The sequence below is a fragment of the Lissotriton helveticus genome, chromosome 5_1, assembly GCF_964261635.1.
Source record: "Lissotriton helveticus chromosome 5_1, aLisHel1.1, whole genome shotgun sequence".
Lineage (NCBI taxonomy): Eukaryota > Metazoa > Chordata > Amphibia > Caudata > Salamandridae > Lissotriton > Lissotriton helveticus.
Genome location: NC_136065.1, coordinates 722,766,531 through 722,787,066, shown reverse-complemented (window position 1 = coordinate 722,787,066; position 20,536 = coordinate 722,766,531). Strand labels below are relative to the sequence as shown.

Below are 20,536 nucleotides of genomic sequence, written 5' to 3'. Positions count from 1 at the left end.
ATCATGGCTCTGCGTATCTGGCGCGGAAAAGCTGTTTATCAGAACTGACGTCAGCGCGCGAGGGCGGCGTCTAAGTACTCCGGCGACGTCATTCCGGCGCTGCCGATGACGGACGCGGAGCCGCGGATGACGCCTGCCGGCGCGCATGGGTATTGCTACGCCAAAAAATTCCGGATCCAGTCTGACGCCTGGGGATATTCTAAGATAAGGAATCTATCACAAACTAATGTCTCTTACAGATATATCGTTACACAAGTATTAACTTGTGCGTCACTTTTTAAGGAAATGCAACTTTTAGAAAGTTGCCACGCTGTGCCCAGTTTTTCCAGTGGTCTCACACAGTTGCTGGCATCCAGTCAGACTTCTACCTTCCTGGAGAGCAGTGGGAAGGACTCCCAGGCGCAGAAACAATAGTAGCCTTCTTTAAAGGGATCTGCTTCCTCCCCTTTGCAGGAAGCAAAAGGTGAGCTTCAAGGACGAAGCCATCTTTGGTGGGCAAATGGCGATCACACTCCTGAAAGGTTTCCCCTTTGTTTAGGTTGGAACAGAGGGGAGACTAGAGCCTAATCTGATTTTCTCATGGGTGTGTAGCCCACAGGTAGTCACACCTCTAGGGTGGGCAACAAAGCTCACATTCAAGGAAGGGTTCAGACATCTTGGGAGTTAGCAGAATAGAGCACTCTGGGGTTGCTAGATGCCACCCAAAGCCTGAAATTGTCACAGGACAATGAGGGATCCTCTGATTTAGTTGCACTTAGACCCATTGGTAATTCGGAGCTGCCATTTTCTTCGCATACTTTAAAACGTATCTCTCAGTTTAACATCGCCAAAGACCCCTTAAAAGCTGCCCCCCCCCCCCACCCACGATTTCTTCACATACGGATTGTTATTCCTAATAAACCTATGTCTAAGTTCCGATGTATCTACCTTCATACACGGTCAATGATTAAACACCAGGTACATATTTTTCTTCTATTGACGTGAAAAACCAGATATTCTTTTTTTAACAGAAACTTGGCTTACTCTTGATTCACTACCGGACATACTTGCATCTCTCCCTTCTGACTACTATATTCTTTCAGCCAATCGCCCATCTGGGAAAACAGGGGGGGGGGGGGGAGTAGCTGCTATTATTCTTAACTCATCAATCCCGAGAACTCTCACCTTTGCTGCTCCCGAACACAGAAAACATTGTCATTAAATTAGACACTGATTGTGGGGCGTTATTATTAATTCTATGATATCACCCTCCTCAGTGTATGGCCACGTTCCCCTCTCTGCTAGCAGAACAATTGGCTTCCTGCGTCATCAATTATTCTAAACTTATTTTAATTGGTAACTTGAATTACTGGTTTGATAATGTGGCATTAGATTCTCAAGCAGCAGAACTGAAAGATCTACCACTGGACATTAATTTGAAACAACATATACATTTTCCCACTCATCAGAAGGGCCATAGCCTTGATCAAATTTGTCTCTACCTTTGCCCTCTATATATCCTTGCAGTTGGTCAGACCATTTTCTTATACGTTTTTCATTTATAATTAATGGAACTGTTAAACCTAGATTACAGGCAGGCAGAGACATCCGGAAATGGAAATCCTTAGATCTACCGGCATTCTTGAATACTCTGGCCACTACCCTTCCCTCTCAATGTGGGGATATAGAATCCAGTGAAAAGATATTTTCACAATGGCTGTGCCAAGCTGCAGATTCTCATGCTCCTCTAGTAAGCTTCCCTAGATCACGAGGGAGGGAGGCCCATAAATGGTTCACTCCAGAATTGAAGAAATTAAAACTTGAGATCAGACAAAAAGAAAGGAAATGGAGAGCTAGCTATCTACCACAGGATAAAGAGATTTATTGTTCCACTAGGAAAATATATCAAAAAACCCTCCTACAACATAAAACACTACTTTTCATCGAAAATTATGAACTCTTTGAATAAATCTAGAGATATTTGATACAGTGAACAATCTTTGCAATGATGACAGGACAGCTTCCCCAATAATTCCTACTCAAAAATTATGTGACTCATTGAACGATTTTTTCAGGGATTAAATTATCACTATAAAACAAAATATAACTAGTTTTCCCATTCCAACTCCAATAGATGATCTATTTTACAACCCCTCTACACTAGACACTTTTTTTCCCATTGAGTCCAAAACCTTTTCTGATCTTCTCATCCGTGTTAAATCTGGATCCCCTGATATTTGCCCGCCCTATTTTTTTAAAGAAATAAGACTTGCTATCCCTCAAAGTATCCTACCTTTATTGAATAACTCACTTGCACAAGGCAAGGTACCTAGTGGGTTAAGCATGCTTTGTTGATCCCTTTAACCAAAAAATCTGGTATTGACCCATATGATCTTACGAATTATAGGCCGATTTCCCTTTTACCCTATTTATCAAAAATTTTGGAAGCCCATGTTTCTAATTGTCTTTCAAATTTTATTGAATCTACTGATTATCTGGAACCGAATCAGGCAGGTTTTCGCCCAGGCCACTTGACCGAGACAGTGATACTGGCGGCCCAGAACACCCTGAGATCTAACGCAGACGGAGACGTTCACCAAGCATTGGTGCTCCTGGATCTGTCGGCCGCGTTCGACACGGTTGACTTTTCCATTCTTGTCAACCGTGTCGAGCAGGCCGGCCTCAGGGGACCTGACTTGAATTGGTTAAAATCTTTTATTTCTGAACGTTCTCAATCCGTTAGATTGGGGACGTTCACAGCCCCAAAAATTGTCTCTACCTGTGGAGTACCGCAAGGATCGTCTTTGTCCCCGTTACTTTTTAATTTATATTTACGTCCTCTATTATATTCTTTGAGAAGCCACAAAGTTACAGTTTTTAATTATGCGGACGACTTGCAACTCGTTTTTTCTCTGGACTCCCCTGATGCAGTGGCTGAATTTCAAAAAACGATGTCCCATATCCAGAGATGGATGCATCTCAACCACCTCAAGCTCAACCCGGGCAAGACAGAACTTAACTTGCCCGGGAAAATTGAAATCAGCTGGGGACCCCACTTCTGGCCATCTGATATGGGAACTCCTCCCATTAAATCCCACACCGTGAAGAGATTGGGGGTGACTTTTAGTGAGGATTTATCGTTAAAAAAACCACATAGGGATGGTAGTCTCATTTAGTTTTTTCCAACTGAGGAAAATAAAGAAAATTGCCCACTTTTTAACTCATTCAGCTTTGATCCAGGTAATTATCGCTTTGGTGCGATCTCGGCTTGATTTTTCTAATAGTTTGTATTTAGGACTCCCAGTAGGTCAGCTTAGGAGATTACAGTATGTCCAGAACCAGGCAGCCAGGCTCATAAGTAAACAACCTAAATGGCAATCCATTAGGCCAGAATTGGAAAATCTGCACTGGCTACCGGTAGCCCAGAGAGTCGCATTTAAAGCCGGCTGCATTATTTTTAATGCTCTGCACGGCAAGGGTCCTAAATTTATAAAGAATCTGGTATGTAAATATACCCCCTCACGTAATCTCCGTTCAGCCCATCAAGAACTATTAAGGGTCCTTCCATTCAAGAAAAAACGTCAGGGTGGCAGCGGCTTTCATTATCTTGCCGCCTCCCTACGGAATGCCCTCCCATTATCTTTAAGACGGTGTTACACTCTTCTTACTTTCAGACAAACTTTTAAAACATGGCTCTTTAGACAGGCCTATTCCTAAATAGGTGTGAAATGCATCCTTGCACAAATGTACTTTTAGGTGTTATGCTGCGTTCTCACAAACTTCGATAGCGCCATGAAGCCCATGGGCGTACGTGCGCTGAATAAATAATATTTAACATAACTTAGTAGCCCGTTGGCTAGTAACTATCATCTCCATATGGCACGTTCTGGGCATAAATATAGCACCTTGACCCTCCGATCACACCATAACTGGAGAAAGGACCAAAAAAGGACTGCCTTTTGGACCCCTGGATTGGACAAGAGAGGTTACACCCTGCTGGACTGCACCTGCCGCATCTTGGGCTAGCCAAAAGGACTGTGCTTCCTTGATCAAGGGAAAGTCGCTCTCGAGCCCCAGACCAAAGTGACTCCAAGGGTCTTTGGCTGACCCCCTGGAATTAGCACGAGGGCCATCAAATTTGAGGAAGCCCCTTCTAGAAAGGCGGTAGCCACCTTCCTGGATACGCTTCCAAACACCGTTGGGCACCAAGAGAGACAGACTTAGATGGCCAGAAGTCGCACCGGAGTCCGCTGGACGTCGGTGTCAGGGTTGGTCACCCCCCAAGGGACACAAGTCTCCACCAAAGGATACCACTGGGCTCGCTGTGTACGAAGTCCCAGTAGCCCAGCAGCAGCTGATCTTATACTGGCCAAGAGGACTTGGAAGGACCACGACCTCTGTTGCTAAAGTCACCACACCTAATCTGTGGATGGACTGCGGAATGACCGCAAGCCCCCCCCTCCCCCCCCCCCCCCCAAATCAACTGCTTAGCACCCAATCAATCAATCAGAACAATTTGTAAAGCGCGCTACTCACCCGGAAGGGTCTCAAGGCGCGGGGGGGGGGGGTCCGTTACTGCTCGAAAAGCCAGGTCTTGAGTTGCTTCCTGAAGGAGAGATGGTCCTGGGTCAGCCGTAGGTGGATGGGGAGGGAGTTCCATGTCTTGGCCGCCAGGTAGGAGAAGAATCTTCCTCCGGCGGTGGCTCTGCGGATGCGTGGTACGGTGGCGAGGGCGAAGCTGGTCGATCGCAGCTGGCGGGTGGGCGTGTAGAAAGTGAGGCGGTTGTTGAGGTATTTGGGGCCCAGGTCGTGGAGAGATTTGTGTGCGTGGGTGAGGAGTCTGAACGTGATCCTCTTGCTGACGGGGAGCCAGTGCAGGTCTCTCAGGTGGACAGAGATGTGGTTGTGGCAGGGGATGTCCAGGACGAGTCGTGCGGAGGCGTTCTGTATGCGTTGAAGACTTTTCTGTAGTTTGGCAGTGGTTCCCGCGTAGAGGGTGTTCCCGTAGTCAATTCGGCTGGTGACGAGTGCCTGGGTGACCGTCTTCCTGGTTTCGGTGGGGATCCATCGGAAGACCTTACGGAGCATGCGCAGGGTGTTGAAGCAGGATGACGATACGGCGTTGACTTGTCTGGTCATTGCGAGGGTGGAGTCCAGGATGAAGCCCAGGTTTCTTGCGTGGTCCGTAGGCTTGGGGGTGGTGCCCAGGGCAGGGGGCCACCAGGAGTCGTCCCAGGCGGAGGGGGATGATCCCAGGATGAGGACTTCGTCTTGTCTGAGTTCAGCTTCAGGCGGCTGTTCTTCATCCATTCGGCGACGTCCTTCATTCCCTCGTGTAGGCTGGCTCTGGTGTTGGCCTGGTCGTTGCTGAGGGAGAGGATCAGCTGGGTGTCGGCGTATGAGATGTTAAGGTTGTGTTGGCGTGCGATGGCTGCGAGGGGGCTCATGTAGACGTTGAAGAGGGTGGGGCTGAGCGAGGATCCTTGAGGTACGCCGCAGATGACTTCGGTGGCCGCGGAACGGGGGGAGGTGGACTCTCTGGGTTCTTCCGGCGAGGAACGAGGTGATCCACTCCAGTGCTTTCCCTTGGATTCCGATGTTGCTGAGGCGCTGTATTAGAGTGCGGTGGCAGACTGTGTCGAATGCTGCAGAGAGGTCCAGGAGGATGAGGGCAGCTGTTTCCCCGTTGTCAAGCAGGGATCTGATGTTGTCGGTGGCTGCGATGAGGGCCCCAGAGCATTTTTATCCCCAGCATCCAGATCACTCCATTAAAGTCTATGGTGGTTTTCATATAAAGTGTAGACTGGCGTTGAGACTGATTTGGTGGTCCGGTAACGGTCCAGATACTCCTTAGGGGCCTCCCTAATCTTCTCCCTGCTGTGTTTGGTTGCCCTACTCAAGCCAGATTAGTCTAACACAACGGTTTCAAATGTTTTCGAAAGTTACTCAATTTTACTGTTGCCATTGCTGGTTTGTGCCTTGCACTAAAAAGCGGAGATTTAGGTTTTACTTTAAAATCTACATCTCCTTAGCCCTACGGTTGAATTTGCTCACCTTGGTGTCGAAAAAATTCATAAAATATTTTTAATAATTGTTTGCAGATTTCTTTTGTGTTGTGACTTAAGTTGCTTGGTGCTTCTAAATACTTTACACTAGTTCCTTTGTTTAGGCCTTGCTGCTCGAAGACACAGCTATGCAGCATTTAGCTACAGGTTTCACAAGCTAACCTGTTTGAACCCAAGACAATTTGGCGAGTGTATAGGACTGTAAGGTGACACAACCATACCTTATAATACACCACAAACCTCACACCCACCACTTGGGGAGGTACTGCTTTGGTATCTGTTCACAAGGTGAGGAATCTGCGGTTACAAGTAGCCATTAGAAGAACAAGTTACTTGACTTTTGTAACTCCATTTCTGGTAGAGGATATGTCTGATTGCAGATTCCTCACTGAACCACCCTCCTTCCCATTCAGTGGAATGGGATAATCTACCCATGCTAATGAGAATCCATTCTAGAGATCGGTACACTTGCGCAGTCTTATTCCTGAAGTGTGTGTCCAACAGTGTGGAAAAAGAGTTGAAAGAAACTATACCTGCACCACCTCTGCGTGCAGAAGTCCGTGTACCCGACTTTACATCCAAGAAAGAATAGAGCCCGCACAGAGCCTAAGGATATCAACATCTGGCATGCGAGGGTGTTGCTATGAACATTTGCCAGATCAAGTTTGGTGCCCGGGAAATTAACAAGGTGAGGAAGCTGCAGTTAGTCTGTACCACAGAAAAGGCATTTTCAAAGGTGAGCTACCATGCAGGCTGGTGCTGGGCATGTATTTGTGTTACTCTGTGGCACGGTTGGTGCCATTGATGCTGCTGGCATGTGAGTGGAGGCTGGATGGTATCTCTACAATCCCTTGCTGCTTGACCCACAGCTCAGTAGTTTCCCAAGACTACCCTCTTCTTGCCATACTCCACTATACTTCATGGCAGTACCTGTATAGTTGACCTGGCCCTGAATTACCGCTACATGTGGGATCCACCCACCTGGAATCCACAATATTGGCTATATTTCATTGTCTAGGTCCTCTGCGCACTCTAAGCTTAGGGCCAGAGCTTTGTAACTTCCTGTTTTGAACTTCTTATGGTAGCAAGGTGTACCCAGCCCTATTTATTTTTACTTAGGCTACCAGGATTTGGGTGGCCTGGCAATGTCAATTCCAGGACTACCAAGAAGCTTCTTCGGTTATACAAATCCACAAAATTCTGTAAAGATAATTAAAATAAAGATGTCCAAGTGGATCTGCAGTCTTTTAACACTTCACAACACTATGAACCATTCTAATTCAGTCCCAAGTGTTCTGCACTGGATGTCAGATTTTCCATGTCCCTGTCTTGAATATCCCTTTGTCACCTTTGTATTTTGTCTTGTGCCATTTTGGACCTCCCATGATTATTTGTCCCACTTGATGTTTTTCCGTTTCCTCGTACAGTTCCTGACTTTGAATAGGTTTTGGAAAAGGTACTCCTCAATAAACTGAGTGCTGCAGTCAATTATGAAATCATCATATCCTCCGGTTTAATTTGTGCAGGTTTTACTAAATAAAATGTGTCCAATCCTTGCAAATGCTCTGCTGGTTACCTAGTTATTCTGGTTATCCTTCCTTCTATTGGTGCATTTATTTTTCAATCAATTGTCATTCTATACTGGACGATGTCACTGTCATGCAGCGCTATACACATTCAGAATGCAATTAAGCTTGATCGGCTTTGGGGGAGCCAACATATTTTTTCCAGTATTTTGGTACATTATTGCGAAAACCTCCAACTTGTCACTATTAAAACCAGTGTCCTGGCATAAAAGGGCATAAATGTGTGCTTGATTCAAAAGGTTGAAACCTAAAACTGTATTTTGGAATCTATGGGAAAGCGGCATTTCATAGTTAGCCTCTTATACAGGACTTGTTGTTTTGTGTTGAATGTGGCATTTAATGGCAGAAAGTGTCTTAATTCTAAAAAATGTCTAAAGTCATTGAATCGTTAATGAGAACATTTTATGTTGTGGGTTTTAATGTACATAACTCTTATTTATAATTTCAGGTCAGATGAAGACTGTTATACCAACTGAGGAAACTGGAGTATTCAAGGTCATTGAAAGTAATAACTAGTATGATCTCTGAATAAAAGGTGCCTGCAGACCAAAAAACTGGTTTTGTTGCACTTTGATGCAACCTGTTTATGGTGATGCCCAAGGTTGACGTTCATAAGATAAAGTATCGGACTTGTTTATTTAGATTCTTTATTATAAAAGAAAACATTCTACATTGATAAAGCAGGACCATGAAAATGAATATATTCTAACTGTGGCTTTACGTACTTTACTCACATGGAACTGCTCCACTAAATTTTACAGTTTTCGATTCCCTACACTGGAAAATGCACCAATGTATATTTTATATGTAGGGTTTTGCATTTTTATACCAACATTGCACTTGTCTAACATTTAGTTAGGAATTTTAAGTACTTAAAGTGTAAATCCTTCCTGTGGAAGAATTAGTAAAGCTATTGTAATATTTGTATCGTTGTATTAAAGTTATAATTACGGTTTGTTGGAAAATGGTTTGCTCATGTTTAAATAAATATAAATGCTGAGTTGCAGTGGTTTGTCCCTCATCTGCCTGGTTTGTAAATTTAGTGTACAAAGTCAACCAGTGTAGGAAATTAATGAAAGCATTACATCCATTACTTTGTGCTGTTTGGTTTGAAAAGCCAAGCCTTCTTTTAAGAATGCATTTTGTTTTTTTAATGCTCAACCACATTACAATTGAGTGACAAAATGACAACGAAATTCAAACTTTGAGTAAAACTCATTATTCCTATTCCAGTCGACCTCCCAATGCAAACCGCATTGACCAAGGCACTACTCCAATTTGGTACACATTCCAAGAGTGGTAGAGTCCATTAAAACAATATTAGCACAGCAAACTGTTATAGAAAGCCCATAAAACAGAAAAATTGTGAAATAACCACATTAAAGGGGAAATGCATCTTTTACAGCATGAATCTTTTTCTGGATTCACATGCTGTGAATTTATTTTGCCATCTAGTTGTTGGATCCCAAATTGTTTTGTCCTCCCATCTTTTCTTTTTTGTGTGGGTATCGTCAACCACCATTTGGTGGTAAGTCCATCTTGTGTGTAATGTTAGGCAGCCCCTGAAAGTTCCTGTGCGTCGCCACCTTTAGATTCTTTCCCTCTGTAGTCATGAAGCACACCGAAAGACCTTCATAGAATCTAAGAGGATCTTCAGAGAAAGTAAAAAAAAAAGACACCCAGAATCACTGTAGACCACAAGGAACATCGCATCATTTGCGAGGGACCCTAGTACTTGAGGACATGTGGCCAGAGTATAGAGGAGAAAGACCGATAAGTGATATGGAGAACATTCCTTTTAAATTCTGTCCAAACTGCATTATAGCCTGTGCCTCCCAACCGATCACAAAGCCAAAGACTGCAAAGCCTGTGCTGGAACCCTACCAAAGCATTATGGCCAGACTGATTCAACGAATTGTATATCACTCCATGGCCGGCACTTGGAAAACACAGGAATCCCTGAAGGACTTGGGTCTCACCAGCATCAAAGAAAACTTCGAAGAAGCTGTACTGGTGCAGGGAGGAGAGTCGGATGCCGAAAGGAAAGTTGTAGGTGGGGGATGGGGGCAAACTGAAGAAAGCACAGAGGAATGCAGAAAAGAGGAAGGTAACAAGTCCCAAAGGCCAAGAAGGACACAACGTCTAAAGAATCTACAACCGAATGTTGGCACAGACAGTAGTATGGGTCCCGTCAAGGGACGCAAATGGGGCAAGCCTGGACGGTGGCAAAGAAGGTACAGAAGGAAAGGGCCAGAGAGGCAAAGGACACTGAGCTGATTGCCTCGAAGAAAGCCTTCCTCAGCGATTCATGGTGAATGCTCGCTCGTGGCTGAAATGGCAGCGCTCTTGCAGAGAAGGATCAAGACTCCCTCCAAGACCTTTCGTATCCCAACGAAACCTTTGGAGCCGAGGTCTCTGGGAGAAGATGTGCCAGACATCGAAGCAACGTTGATGACAGAACCACATGAGGAAGAACAGGAGGAACCCTTTGAGGAAAAGGCAAGCAGGGGAGAGCAAGCCGGTTCAATTAATACCAGGATCTCAATGCCGAATCTCCAAGGAAGGAATCTACAGTTACCCTTCGAGCCATTGTCCCTGCTGAACTTGTCCATGTACAGTATACTTATAAAGAGGGCAGCAGACAAATATGGGGTCCATCTGGAGGAGGATAAGGAATCTTGCATCCTCCATGAAACCAGGATGCCATCCCAGAAGGCGAACCTACTTATGCTCCCCAGCATTTTGGACCAGGGCCAAGAAGCCTTTAAGTTCTCATCCAGGGGATACTCATCAAAGTCATAATTTAATAATAATCCCTGCCCATGTGCGGGATCCCGGAGCATATAGAAAATACATATATATACATATATAATGCATATGTGAAACATATGGCGCTCATCAAAGGAGAGGGATGAGGAATGCTTGTCCCATTCAGTTCCCCAAGGACAATATTATGATAATCAAGGAGAAAAGGACACTTGTATCTACAGAAACCATTGGTTCACTTTGACAACCCTCATAGACGCTGAAGATTTTGACGATGCGGTATATTTGTTTTTCCGCCCCTCATCTAGCGACATGGCATAGTCATTGGGTGGTCAAAGGTAAAGTATGCCTGCCTCACCCGAGGCACCTCTGGAGAGTGTAGAAGTGTCCAGAGATCAAAAAGGAAAAGGTCCAATGGCCAAACTACCAGGGAGATTTCTAAAAGAACAGTATAGTCACCCTGAACAAAATTTATTAGAGAAGGTGAATACTGTGGACTAAAATCAAGTGGGTATATTCTATAATCGTGTGACTAGATTATCATATATAATGTTTTTTAAAAGTCGACATGTTTCAGCTCCTGTTGGCCCAGAGGGGTCTGTAGAGCTTTCGTCAGGACACATACAAAGAAGTTTTACTTACACAACTTGTGTAGTATTCAAGTGCTTACTGGCAATCACGGATTCATTATCCTGTATTTTAGGAAACACAAAACACAACATCATACTGTTCACATGTGAATCTTAGGCATACTAGACTGTTCAACTATCAGTCTCTGTAACACTATACACATTGGAAAGTGCCATTTTTAAAAGGTGCACAATGCTAAGTGCACTCAAACTCTTGTTGAGTGGTGAAGAAGATAGAAATGGTGAGGGAAAAAAGGGCCTAGGTCTCAGTAGAAAAATAGCTCCGGCTACATTGTTGTTTTTATGTATTATGTTATTATATATTTTTGACACCCAGGAGCCCATGGTTACTGGCGCTGCCAAACTGTCATAAATGGCGAGATTCCAAAAACGTTATGTTTGCAGTAAGAAGGAATGAACCTCAAACTTATGTGTCTAGTGGTTTTAGGAGTACGCACATTGTAACAGTAGTATCAGTAAAGAAATCATTCTAACCACAAGCGCATCAAAATTGCATCAAAAGCGCATCAGAATTGTTGTTATCGGTTACTTAGCGGTATTATACCTGTTTGCCTGGAGAATTGTTCCTCTTCAGGGTAAGTAACTAATCCTTTCCTGCCACAGCCAGGGCGATTACTCCTTGAGTGGAGAACAAATATCTACACAAAATCCCCAGTACATCCAGAAAAACTTACCAGCAGAGGCCACAAGCAGACAGCTGTGCATGGGCATCACACTGAGGATGCACTTAGTGCCCAGTATCTCTGAATTCAAGTCCAAGGTACAATCCTCGGTGATAAACATGCCATTTAGAGGGCAGCGTCTCTTAGGGACTGCCGTCTAGGCACTCCAACTAATCAAGAAAGACAATGAAGCGGGTTAGTCCATAGGGCCTTAAAGTTCTGAGGGTCCATTAGGAGGGGAGGTGCCCCCAACAGAAGACTGGCTTGGTTGTTCGGGCTGGACTGTTCCCATGAGGCGCAGGGTCAGACTGATTTGCATATAGCCATGTCTGAACTGGGGTGGCAGAGTGGGCTAAAGAACGGTGATGGATCGTACCCAGATCTTTTGACTGGGTGTGAGTGTTTGATTGGTTCAGATGCTCCGTCCATCACCACCCCCTTTTGTGCCCCAACAGAAGACCAGCAGGGTTTGAACCAGGCCACACAGCAACCTTCTCATCAGCGGTTACAACACCCAGTGAGACAGTTTTTTGTGGAAAGTCCAGAGGTAGGGGACGACCCGTGAGGAAACTACCAAGTGACTACAAAACACCTGTGTGGGGGGGGGGGAGTAGGATAATTCCTCCGGGAATGGTGGTCAGTCACCTTGGACAATTGGATCTTAAACATCATAAAGAGCATGGCTACTGTATAGAACTTACCAAACCACCACTTCATGTCCCCCCAAAGTCAAGAACATAAAGGGAACAAGAACTCACACAGTTGCAAGAAGAGGTCAAGGAGCTTGTCAAAAAGTGAGCCATAGAGGGAGTCCCACAGAGAGAAGCAGGCAGTGGCATCTACTCGGCATACTTACTAATAGCAAAACAAAATTTAAGGAGATCAATCCTAGACCTCTGGTACCTAACCAATTCTTACGTCCACATTTCAAAAAGACCTAAAAGACACCTACTTTCAAATGTCGATGAAACACAAGAAGTAACACTGCTTTCTCGTGGACAGAGTACAGTACTAGTTCAGAGTTATACCTTCAGGATAAATCTGCGCCAAGGGTGTTCAAAATGCCCATCTGTGGTGGCGACCCACCCATGAAGAAAGGTTGAACATGTTTACACTAACATAGACTACTGGTTGGTATGGGCAAACTGGAAACAAAAATACAACAGAGGCATGCAAACAGTCATCAGAATGCTCCTGAATCGAGGGTTTACCATAAACTGCAAAAGTCCTCCCCATTCCAGGAGAAAGTGAAGGTGTTGCTAGGGGATAAAGTTGACTCCAGGACAGTGCACGTATACCCAGTCCCCAAGAATGATCGCAATAGCGGAGGAAACTCTCCTTTACCTGAAAGGACAGTCTATGACAACTGTCATGAAGCTTATGGGTATGACTGCTTCATGCATCCCCCTTGTTAGAACTGGGGTCTCTTGTTGGCAGAGGTAGGTACCTTTGTCCAAAAAGGGATGCTTGCTTCTAGTAAGGGTAAGGGGGATACACTTCTAAAATAGCCCCTGCTCACCCCCTTGGTAGCTTGGCACGAGCAGAGGCAGTTTATTATGCATTTGTAATAGTGTGAAAACACTAGAAATGGACACCACATCAGTTAAGAAAAAATAGTAAATCTTTATCTAAACCAACAAAACCAAATACAATAAAAATCCAACATGCAATACTCATGAAAAATAGTACTGATGCAAAATAACCTTTACATTGCAGAAAAATTAAAAAACGCGTTATGGGCCATATAAAGCGTCAACAGACTCTGAAGTAACTTTCTTGTTGCGACCAACACATCTGTGTGAGTCAGTCAGGGCAAACGTCATGGTCATGTTGTGAAATTGAGCATTGCGGCGGACGATGTCCTCATGGTTTGGTGCAGGCAGTGGCTCGTTGACAGTCGGTGAGACCAGAGCATTCGTTAAAGGGTGAGACTATGCTCGCTGTGGGGCTGGCAGGTCACGTGCAGCGACGGAGCTGGTCGATTTTGGGGTCGGGCAGCAACTGAGTCGGTGACGTCTTTGCAGCGTGTAGTGAAGCGTTGCGGAGTCCGGTGCCCACAGGATGCGGTGCAAGTAGCTGCTTGTTGACAGTAAGACCAGGGTTGCGAAGCAAGTCGTTGCTCTCGGCGCTGCTTTCAGGACACGGAATCCTGCAACTGACTGACAGTCAGTTCCTTTTTTCTTCTGTTAAGACGATCAGAGACGGTGCCCACAGACACGGTGAGGTCTTTGCTGTTCCCGAGACATCTAGAACAAGCTCAGGTCAAGCCCTTAGATATCTTTTCTTCAAGAAGGAGGACAAAGCAAGCAGCAACGTCCTTTTCTCCTTTCCTTGGCGGCAAGTAGCCACTGCAGGCCCATTCCAGACAGCAAACAGCACAGGGGTAGTATTCCTCATCCGCTTCTCCGGCTCTTCTCCTTGGCAAAGGTTCCTCTTGATTTCCCAGAAGTGATCTAAAGTTCTGGGCCCAAATATTTATACCACAAAATCCTTAGTTCTCTGGTGGCAGGGAAACTCTGTGCTCAGTCCAAACTGGTTCTGTCCTCGCTGGTGCAGCTTCCTAGCAGGAGGTAGAGATAGAATTGTCCTTTACAGACCAGGCCCTTTCAGGTGAAAGGAAATCTCCTCCCCCTACTCTAAATGCAACCCAGGTTTTTTCAGCCCAGCCCTGATTGATTAAGCTCTCTGGAGACTCTGCGCCTCTCCACCCCGTCATCCAAAAGCCTTACATGCAATACACAAACCTAGCAGATGCACACTGGATGGTTAAGCAAGAAAATACCTACTTTCTAAGTGTTGTTTTCAAACACAGAATGCAAAAAAGCACCCTCACTAAAGAAGCATTTTTACATTCTGAGTTGAGGCATACTAAACGTAATTTTCCTACTGTGCACTGTACTAGGGTCTGACTAGTAAATCAGATATGCCAATCTTGGAAACACCAATTAATAACAATGTACAGGGAGAGCATATGCACTTTAGCACTGATCTGCTGTGGGAAAGTGCCCACAGTCATAAAACCAACAGGTCAGAAGAAAATACAGGAGGAAGGCAAAAAGTCCTGGGATGGCCCTACAAAAATGTCCAAGTCCAACACCTTCATGCCACATGCAAGACCAAACATGCCACCCATACAGGAGTGGATCTGCAATGGATAATCCCAAGGAGCTGGAGGATCCAGTGGTTGTCACTGCAGGAGAGTATAGAATGGTGGAACCTGTCAAACATTAATTATAGTGTCAAACATAAGTATAGGAAGACTTTTCAAGCTATCAACACCCCGGGTGACCATAACAGATGCGTCTCACAAAGGCTGGGGAGCGCACGTGGGGAATTTAAAGATCAGATGTCTCGAGCCTGGTGCAAGCTGTGAACGGCATAAACTACCTGGTACTTAAGATGGTCTTCCTAGTGCTTTTCAGGCACATGTGAGGTGCCAGACAGTGCTTATACAGATAATACGATGACTGTTTTACCTCAACAAGCAGGGAGGAACAGTCATTACCTCCCCGTCCTGTCTCCCCACTCCTTAACAGTGAGCAGCTAGTCTGCTCCACAGAAACCTAATACCTAGCAGAGCTTTTTGCACTTCCCCCAACATGGTGTCACCATCATGTGACAAAGGGGGAAGTGCGGTAGAGAAACTTCCTGTTCTTTTTTTTTTTTTTTTTTTTTTTCTGCCTTTGCAGCCTACTGATGTCCTAGCAGGAGCTGTTGGGGGTGAGTTTTCTCTCCGTTTTTTGTTGTTGTGGCGGCCTGCTTTAGCAGCCGCCTTTTTTCCTTTTTTTTGTTGCATGTGTGACTACCTGAGGTTCGATCCCTGCACTTTGTGGCTCCGCCTTCATGTACTTGTTTGTGGGTGGGGGGGCCTGTCACTTGCGCGGACCACTCTAGTGGCCGCCTGCGCCTCTTGTTTGGCCGCTGCTTGCTTTTGGGGCATTTGATTTCTACAGTCAGTTGTCTCGACTCCTACTGTTTAGGTTTCAGCCTATGTATAGTATGCACCTGTGCCTCCTTGGCCTGCTCTAGCGGCCCTTCCTCTCAATGCCGGTCCCGATGCGCCCTGCTTTAGCGGGTGGGGATTTTCGGCTGTTTCCTGCGGCCTGCGCAGCTCCCTGGGGATGTTTTTGGGCAGCCAGACACTTTTTCAGCATCCGCCCCCTGTTTCCCGTGTGGGGACATGGCCTCAGGACTTCATGCCTTTCCGGGCGGGTCTCTTTTTCTTGGGTCCCGCCCTCTGTTGCTGCTTTGTCCTCCTCTCTTGGGTTGCTGATGTGGCACTGGATGCCTCGTCTGCATGTGCCTCACATGGATATCTCAGTGCAAACACATCAGACCTCTCTCGCAATGTAGTTCTGTTCTGACTGGCACCATGTTTGCCTGCTGCACTGCAGGCAGTGAGACTGTGCTCTCAACATGCACCTCTATGCATCCTCAGGATTCCTTGCGCTTGCTTCTTCATGTGGCGGTTGCTGCAGCCTTCTGGGCTCGGCAGGCTTTTGGCGGATTTGTTCAGGGTGCGGAGCTCTCAGACTTGTTCATCTGTGTGCGCTCCCACTCCGTCCTGGCTGGTGTTTTGATGGTTGGCCTTTCCTCACGGTTTTGGTTCTTGTATGGAGACGCCATTCCTTCTGTCGCTAGCATGTTGAGGGGGCAGTGTGGCTTTTCACTGCTGCTTCCCGCTTTTTTGTCGGGGCAACTACCTATTCCACTGGCATGGTCCGGGCCCTGGCTATTCTTTTGTGGGTTGGTGTGGATGCCTCCTCTCTTGGCCCTCCTGGTGTTGCAGGTGCGCTGATTGTTGTCACTCTGTGTGCCACTGCGCTGCTTCTGAAGCTTAGATTGCTGCGAGGCGTCCTGTCTGGATGCTTTCCTGGTAGGCTAGGTCGTCTCAGTGGTCAGTCCTGCTTGGGTTGCCCTTTGTAGGTTCCTGTGGACATGCTTGTGCTGTCGGCAGGGTGCCGCATGCTTGTGTCTCCTGTCCGCCCTCCTCGGGGCGTGGGTTTGGCTACCGCCGTATCTTTGGGCCTTCTGCTTGGAGTACTTTGCAGGCCTTTCGTGGCTGGGGTCGTGGCAAGGGGCCCCCTGGGGGTGCCTGGTCCCATGCCCCTACCGGTGATTTTCCTGTTGGGTCGCCTTTGTTGTTCCTGCCCCGGTGGTTGGGGGTTCCGGATGCCTGGGATGGTGCGGACTGTGACCGGGGGTTCTTGGGTCGAGTTCTCCTCTCCTCCCTCCCCCCCCCCCCGGTCTTCTGGGTGGCCACCCTGCCCGGTCACCCTCTACGGCGGGTGGCTTTGCTGGTCGGTGTGTGCCTCATATTGGGGCGGGTGCCTGTCGTGGAGGTTCCTCTGGTGAGGGTGTGGGTTGTTCACTCCTCTTCCTGGTCTCCAGGTACAATGCTTCGGGTCTGCTCCCTGTCTTGGTTCTGGTGGGGGTCGGTCTCATCGTGCCCCGCCTTACATTCATGTTGGTGACTTTGTTGTCCATGGACCTTTTGGCTGCTTCTCTGCACGTGGCGATCCATCATGCGGCTCCGTGGTTTCTCCGGTTTGTGGTGAGTTCTCGGGTCTTCCGGGTGCCTCCTTTCAGCCTTTCCTCGGAGCCACGGGTTTTCACGCGGCTCTTGGCACCTCTGGTGGGTGTTCTCATTCCGGAGGTCTGCATCTGTCGGATGTGGCCCTGATGTGTCGTCTTCTGGGGTCCTATGGGTTCCTTGCCACTCGCCGGGTGTCTTTCCTTTCTGGGGATGGTGTTCCTCTCCCGGGAGCCTCAAAGGTATAGGAGGTTCCCCTGTTGTATCTATCAGGGAAGGGGATCTTACATTAGAGAACGATTTTTAGTCCCTGTCAGACGTAGCAGGCTAGGATCGCTGGAATAAAGATTATTGGTGAGGTCTTAGTAGGATGATGGAATTATTACATTAATCCATCGTTGATTTAATAACAAAAAAGAGCAGGCAACTAAAGTAAAACAAATAGTAGATACAAGGAAAAAATATCAGTAGAACATTTATTATTTTCCTCCCTATAGGGTTACAATCTAAAACCTCATAAAAAAACAATTAAAAACCACCAACAGTGGTAATACAGTGAATATAGGTACAGTCAAAAAAGTCGACGCGGCGTTTCGGTGCTATTCAATCTTGACACCTTCTTCAGGACATTAAAAACATTTGACTCCGTATCTACAAATTAAATAACAATATTTTAGTATTTATTTTTGTACTTTATTAGTGCTTATTTCCACAGACCTTGCTCTTTTTTATGTTACCTAAACATTATCAGTAGTATTTTGCCTCTTGAGTTAAACTAATTCTAAAGAAATACTGTATTAGCAAACTCATTGAGAAAACATCATTTTATTACAAACAACATTGTCAAGGATTACTAATTTCATCAAATCCCAGTTCTAAAATTTATCTGTAATCAATTGGTTCTACCCAACATCTTTTTGGGTCAACTCTCATTTTTATATGTGCTCTTGCTCAATGTACCTGTATTTTGCGTAGGAGAGCGTTTCAATTGCTTTCCAGATAGCTGTACACTTCTTTGGTCAGTACAGTATTTTTTGAGCTATATAAAAACACAACGGAACATTCTTGTTTAAGTCTTTTGTTCTTATTGGCTCAATGGTTGTGCTTATCATAGATTAAATCATTATTTACCTTATGGATCGAATTTAAGATCCTCTAAGTGCACGGAGGGGCCACCGTTTGATAATGGAAGAAGCTTCTTTAAATAATATGACCTATATGTATAAAAATCACATACATACAATAGTTAATCCGTGCTGTTTTGTGGAAATTCACGGTTTTGTAAAAGTTGCTGTCTTTGCATAGTACTCACGCAATTTGTCGGGTGGGTATCTAGATATGATACATTGATGATGGATGATCATCCGATTCTTTTCATTCTTTAGAAAAGGATATCTATGGGTGTAAATGAAAAAAAGCGGGGAGCTAGAATCGCAGTCTATCCTGGATATAAAAAAACACTAGTTTAATATCCTTTACGAAATCCATCTGCAATGTTGTCTCATGGATGGATATAAATTCTATTTTTATCAGTTTCAACAATCTTTAGTTTCAGATGATGGTTACCTTATATATGTATCTATATCTGGCTAGGTGCACTTAACAGTGTAATAAACTGCAATTTATACCAGAACCTAAGCACACGGGATATCATGTTGATATTCTCCCTGAGTGGTAGTCACTCGTTTTAAACATTATTCCTTATCATTAGTGTATTTCAGGTAATCTGTGTTGAGGTGTTTTACATCAACTAGATATATATACAAGGACAAATACCCGCCCTGTAGACTAAGTACCTAACGATTACCTGGGGGACAAGGTGCCCTCCCTTTCTACTACGTCTTAACTCATAGCCCCTCGCTTACCTTTGGGTGAAATTTCGGCCTCCCTGCTCCTCCGTGCTCCCGGTTTACAAAATATTTTGCCGTATGTGATAGCCTCGTGGGATCGGCGTTTTTATGCTGCCTCTTCCCATGGTGACCCGGAAGTTAACGGTCACGGTGCCTCCGTAGTTGGCGGGAGGAATATTTTTAATAATAATACACATTTGTATTAATGATTTACATGTACTAGTGAATAGCGGGGATATAAATGAGAATTTTTCGTCACGTCTAAACATAAACGACGTGTACATGTACCCGGAAGTGAATTAACCACGGTCTGCAATCACGATGAATTAGATTTGTTTTAATCACAACTTGGCTCTACATGGAATGCTTTATTTTATATTGACATCGTACAGTCCCTATTTATGCTTGGAAATTACAACTCAGTCATCTACAAATCAATTCTTACATGATCGTTGATTTGTCGCGGTGGCCATCTTAGATTGGGAGAACTCGTATTTACATTCATTCGGGGTGGGAAATGTATCTCTCTATTTGCCATGAGTCATAATCAAGGTACTCGTGTTATTGATGTAATGGTAATGTATTAACCATGAACCTCTTTCTCTTGATTCTTACAATTTTCACAAATTATCATTCAGTTTAAACATTGTTATTAAAACATTATGTGAATTCGTATTGTACATGCAATAGTTCAAGATTCAATCTGACCACGATATATGTACATTCGTTCTATGTTGACAATAAAGCATAACCTTTAATATTGCCCTACCCAAAGATTAAATTAATCTAATATCTTTTTTTTGGGGTTAAAATTTCTATATTCTGTTACAGCGATGAGTCCTATGCCTAATTATCACCATTACATCTGTGAATTATTAATGGACTCATGATGCCTAGTGAGATTTTTATAGAATTAGTCTTTCCCATTCCTCTCTATTGTTCAAACCAGTCCGGAAGGTATTAAATAAAGACATGTAAAATTGCTCTCTTTTCTTTCTCTTGCTATTCATATTCCCGCCTCTCATACTGTGGGATATTGCCTCAACACCGCACCATTTTAAATCATCCAATTTATGGTTATGTGCTAGCCAATGTTCCACTAATGGAGCAGTTTTCTTCTGAGTCCTAATGGCAGACTTATGTTCTGTTATTCTTGTTTTTAACTCTCTTGAAGTTTCACCAATGTAGGCTTTATTGCAAGGGCACTTTATCATATAGATCAGATCTTTAGTTTTGCAATTTATAAAGCTTTTTATCTTGTGTGTTACACCATTATAAGAGATTGTATTGCCCTTCATCTGTGAAGCGCAATTCAGGCACATATTACAGGCATATCTCCCGGGAGCGCCAGTTGGCTTTGTTCCTCACCTTTCTTGGGTTCTGTCCCTGTCCTGGGTGTCTGCCAGTCTCTGGTGGCAGTCATGGGGAGTCTGCTTCCTCTCTGC

At 45.0% G+C, this 20,536-nt stretch overlaps 1 protein-coding gene across 1 annotated transcript in view; it reads left to right on the top strand.

Annotated features, from left to right (window-relative positions):
• LOC144754871 (lymphoid-specific helicase-like) overlaps positions 1-8,636 on the top strand; it is a 558,671-nt gene extending 550,035 nt beyond the window's left edge. The window contains exon 22 of the mRNA XM_078643186.1: positions 8,079-8,636. Coding sequence (XP_078499312.1) covers positions 8,079-8,146 — 68 coding nt within the window. The 3' untranslated portion in view covers positions 8,147-8,636. The remainder of the gene's footprint in view (positions 1-8,078) is intronic.
• The last annotated feature ends 11,900 nt before the right edge of the window (positions 8,637-20,536 follow it).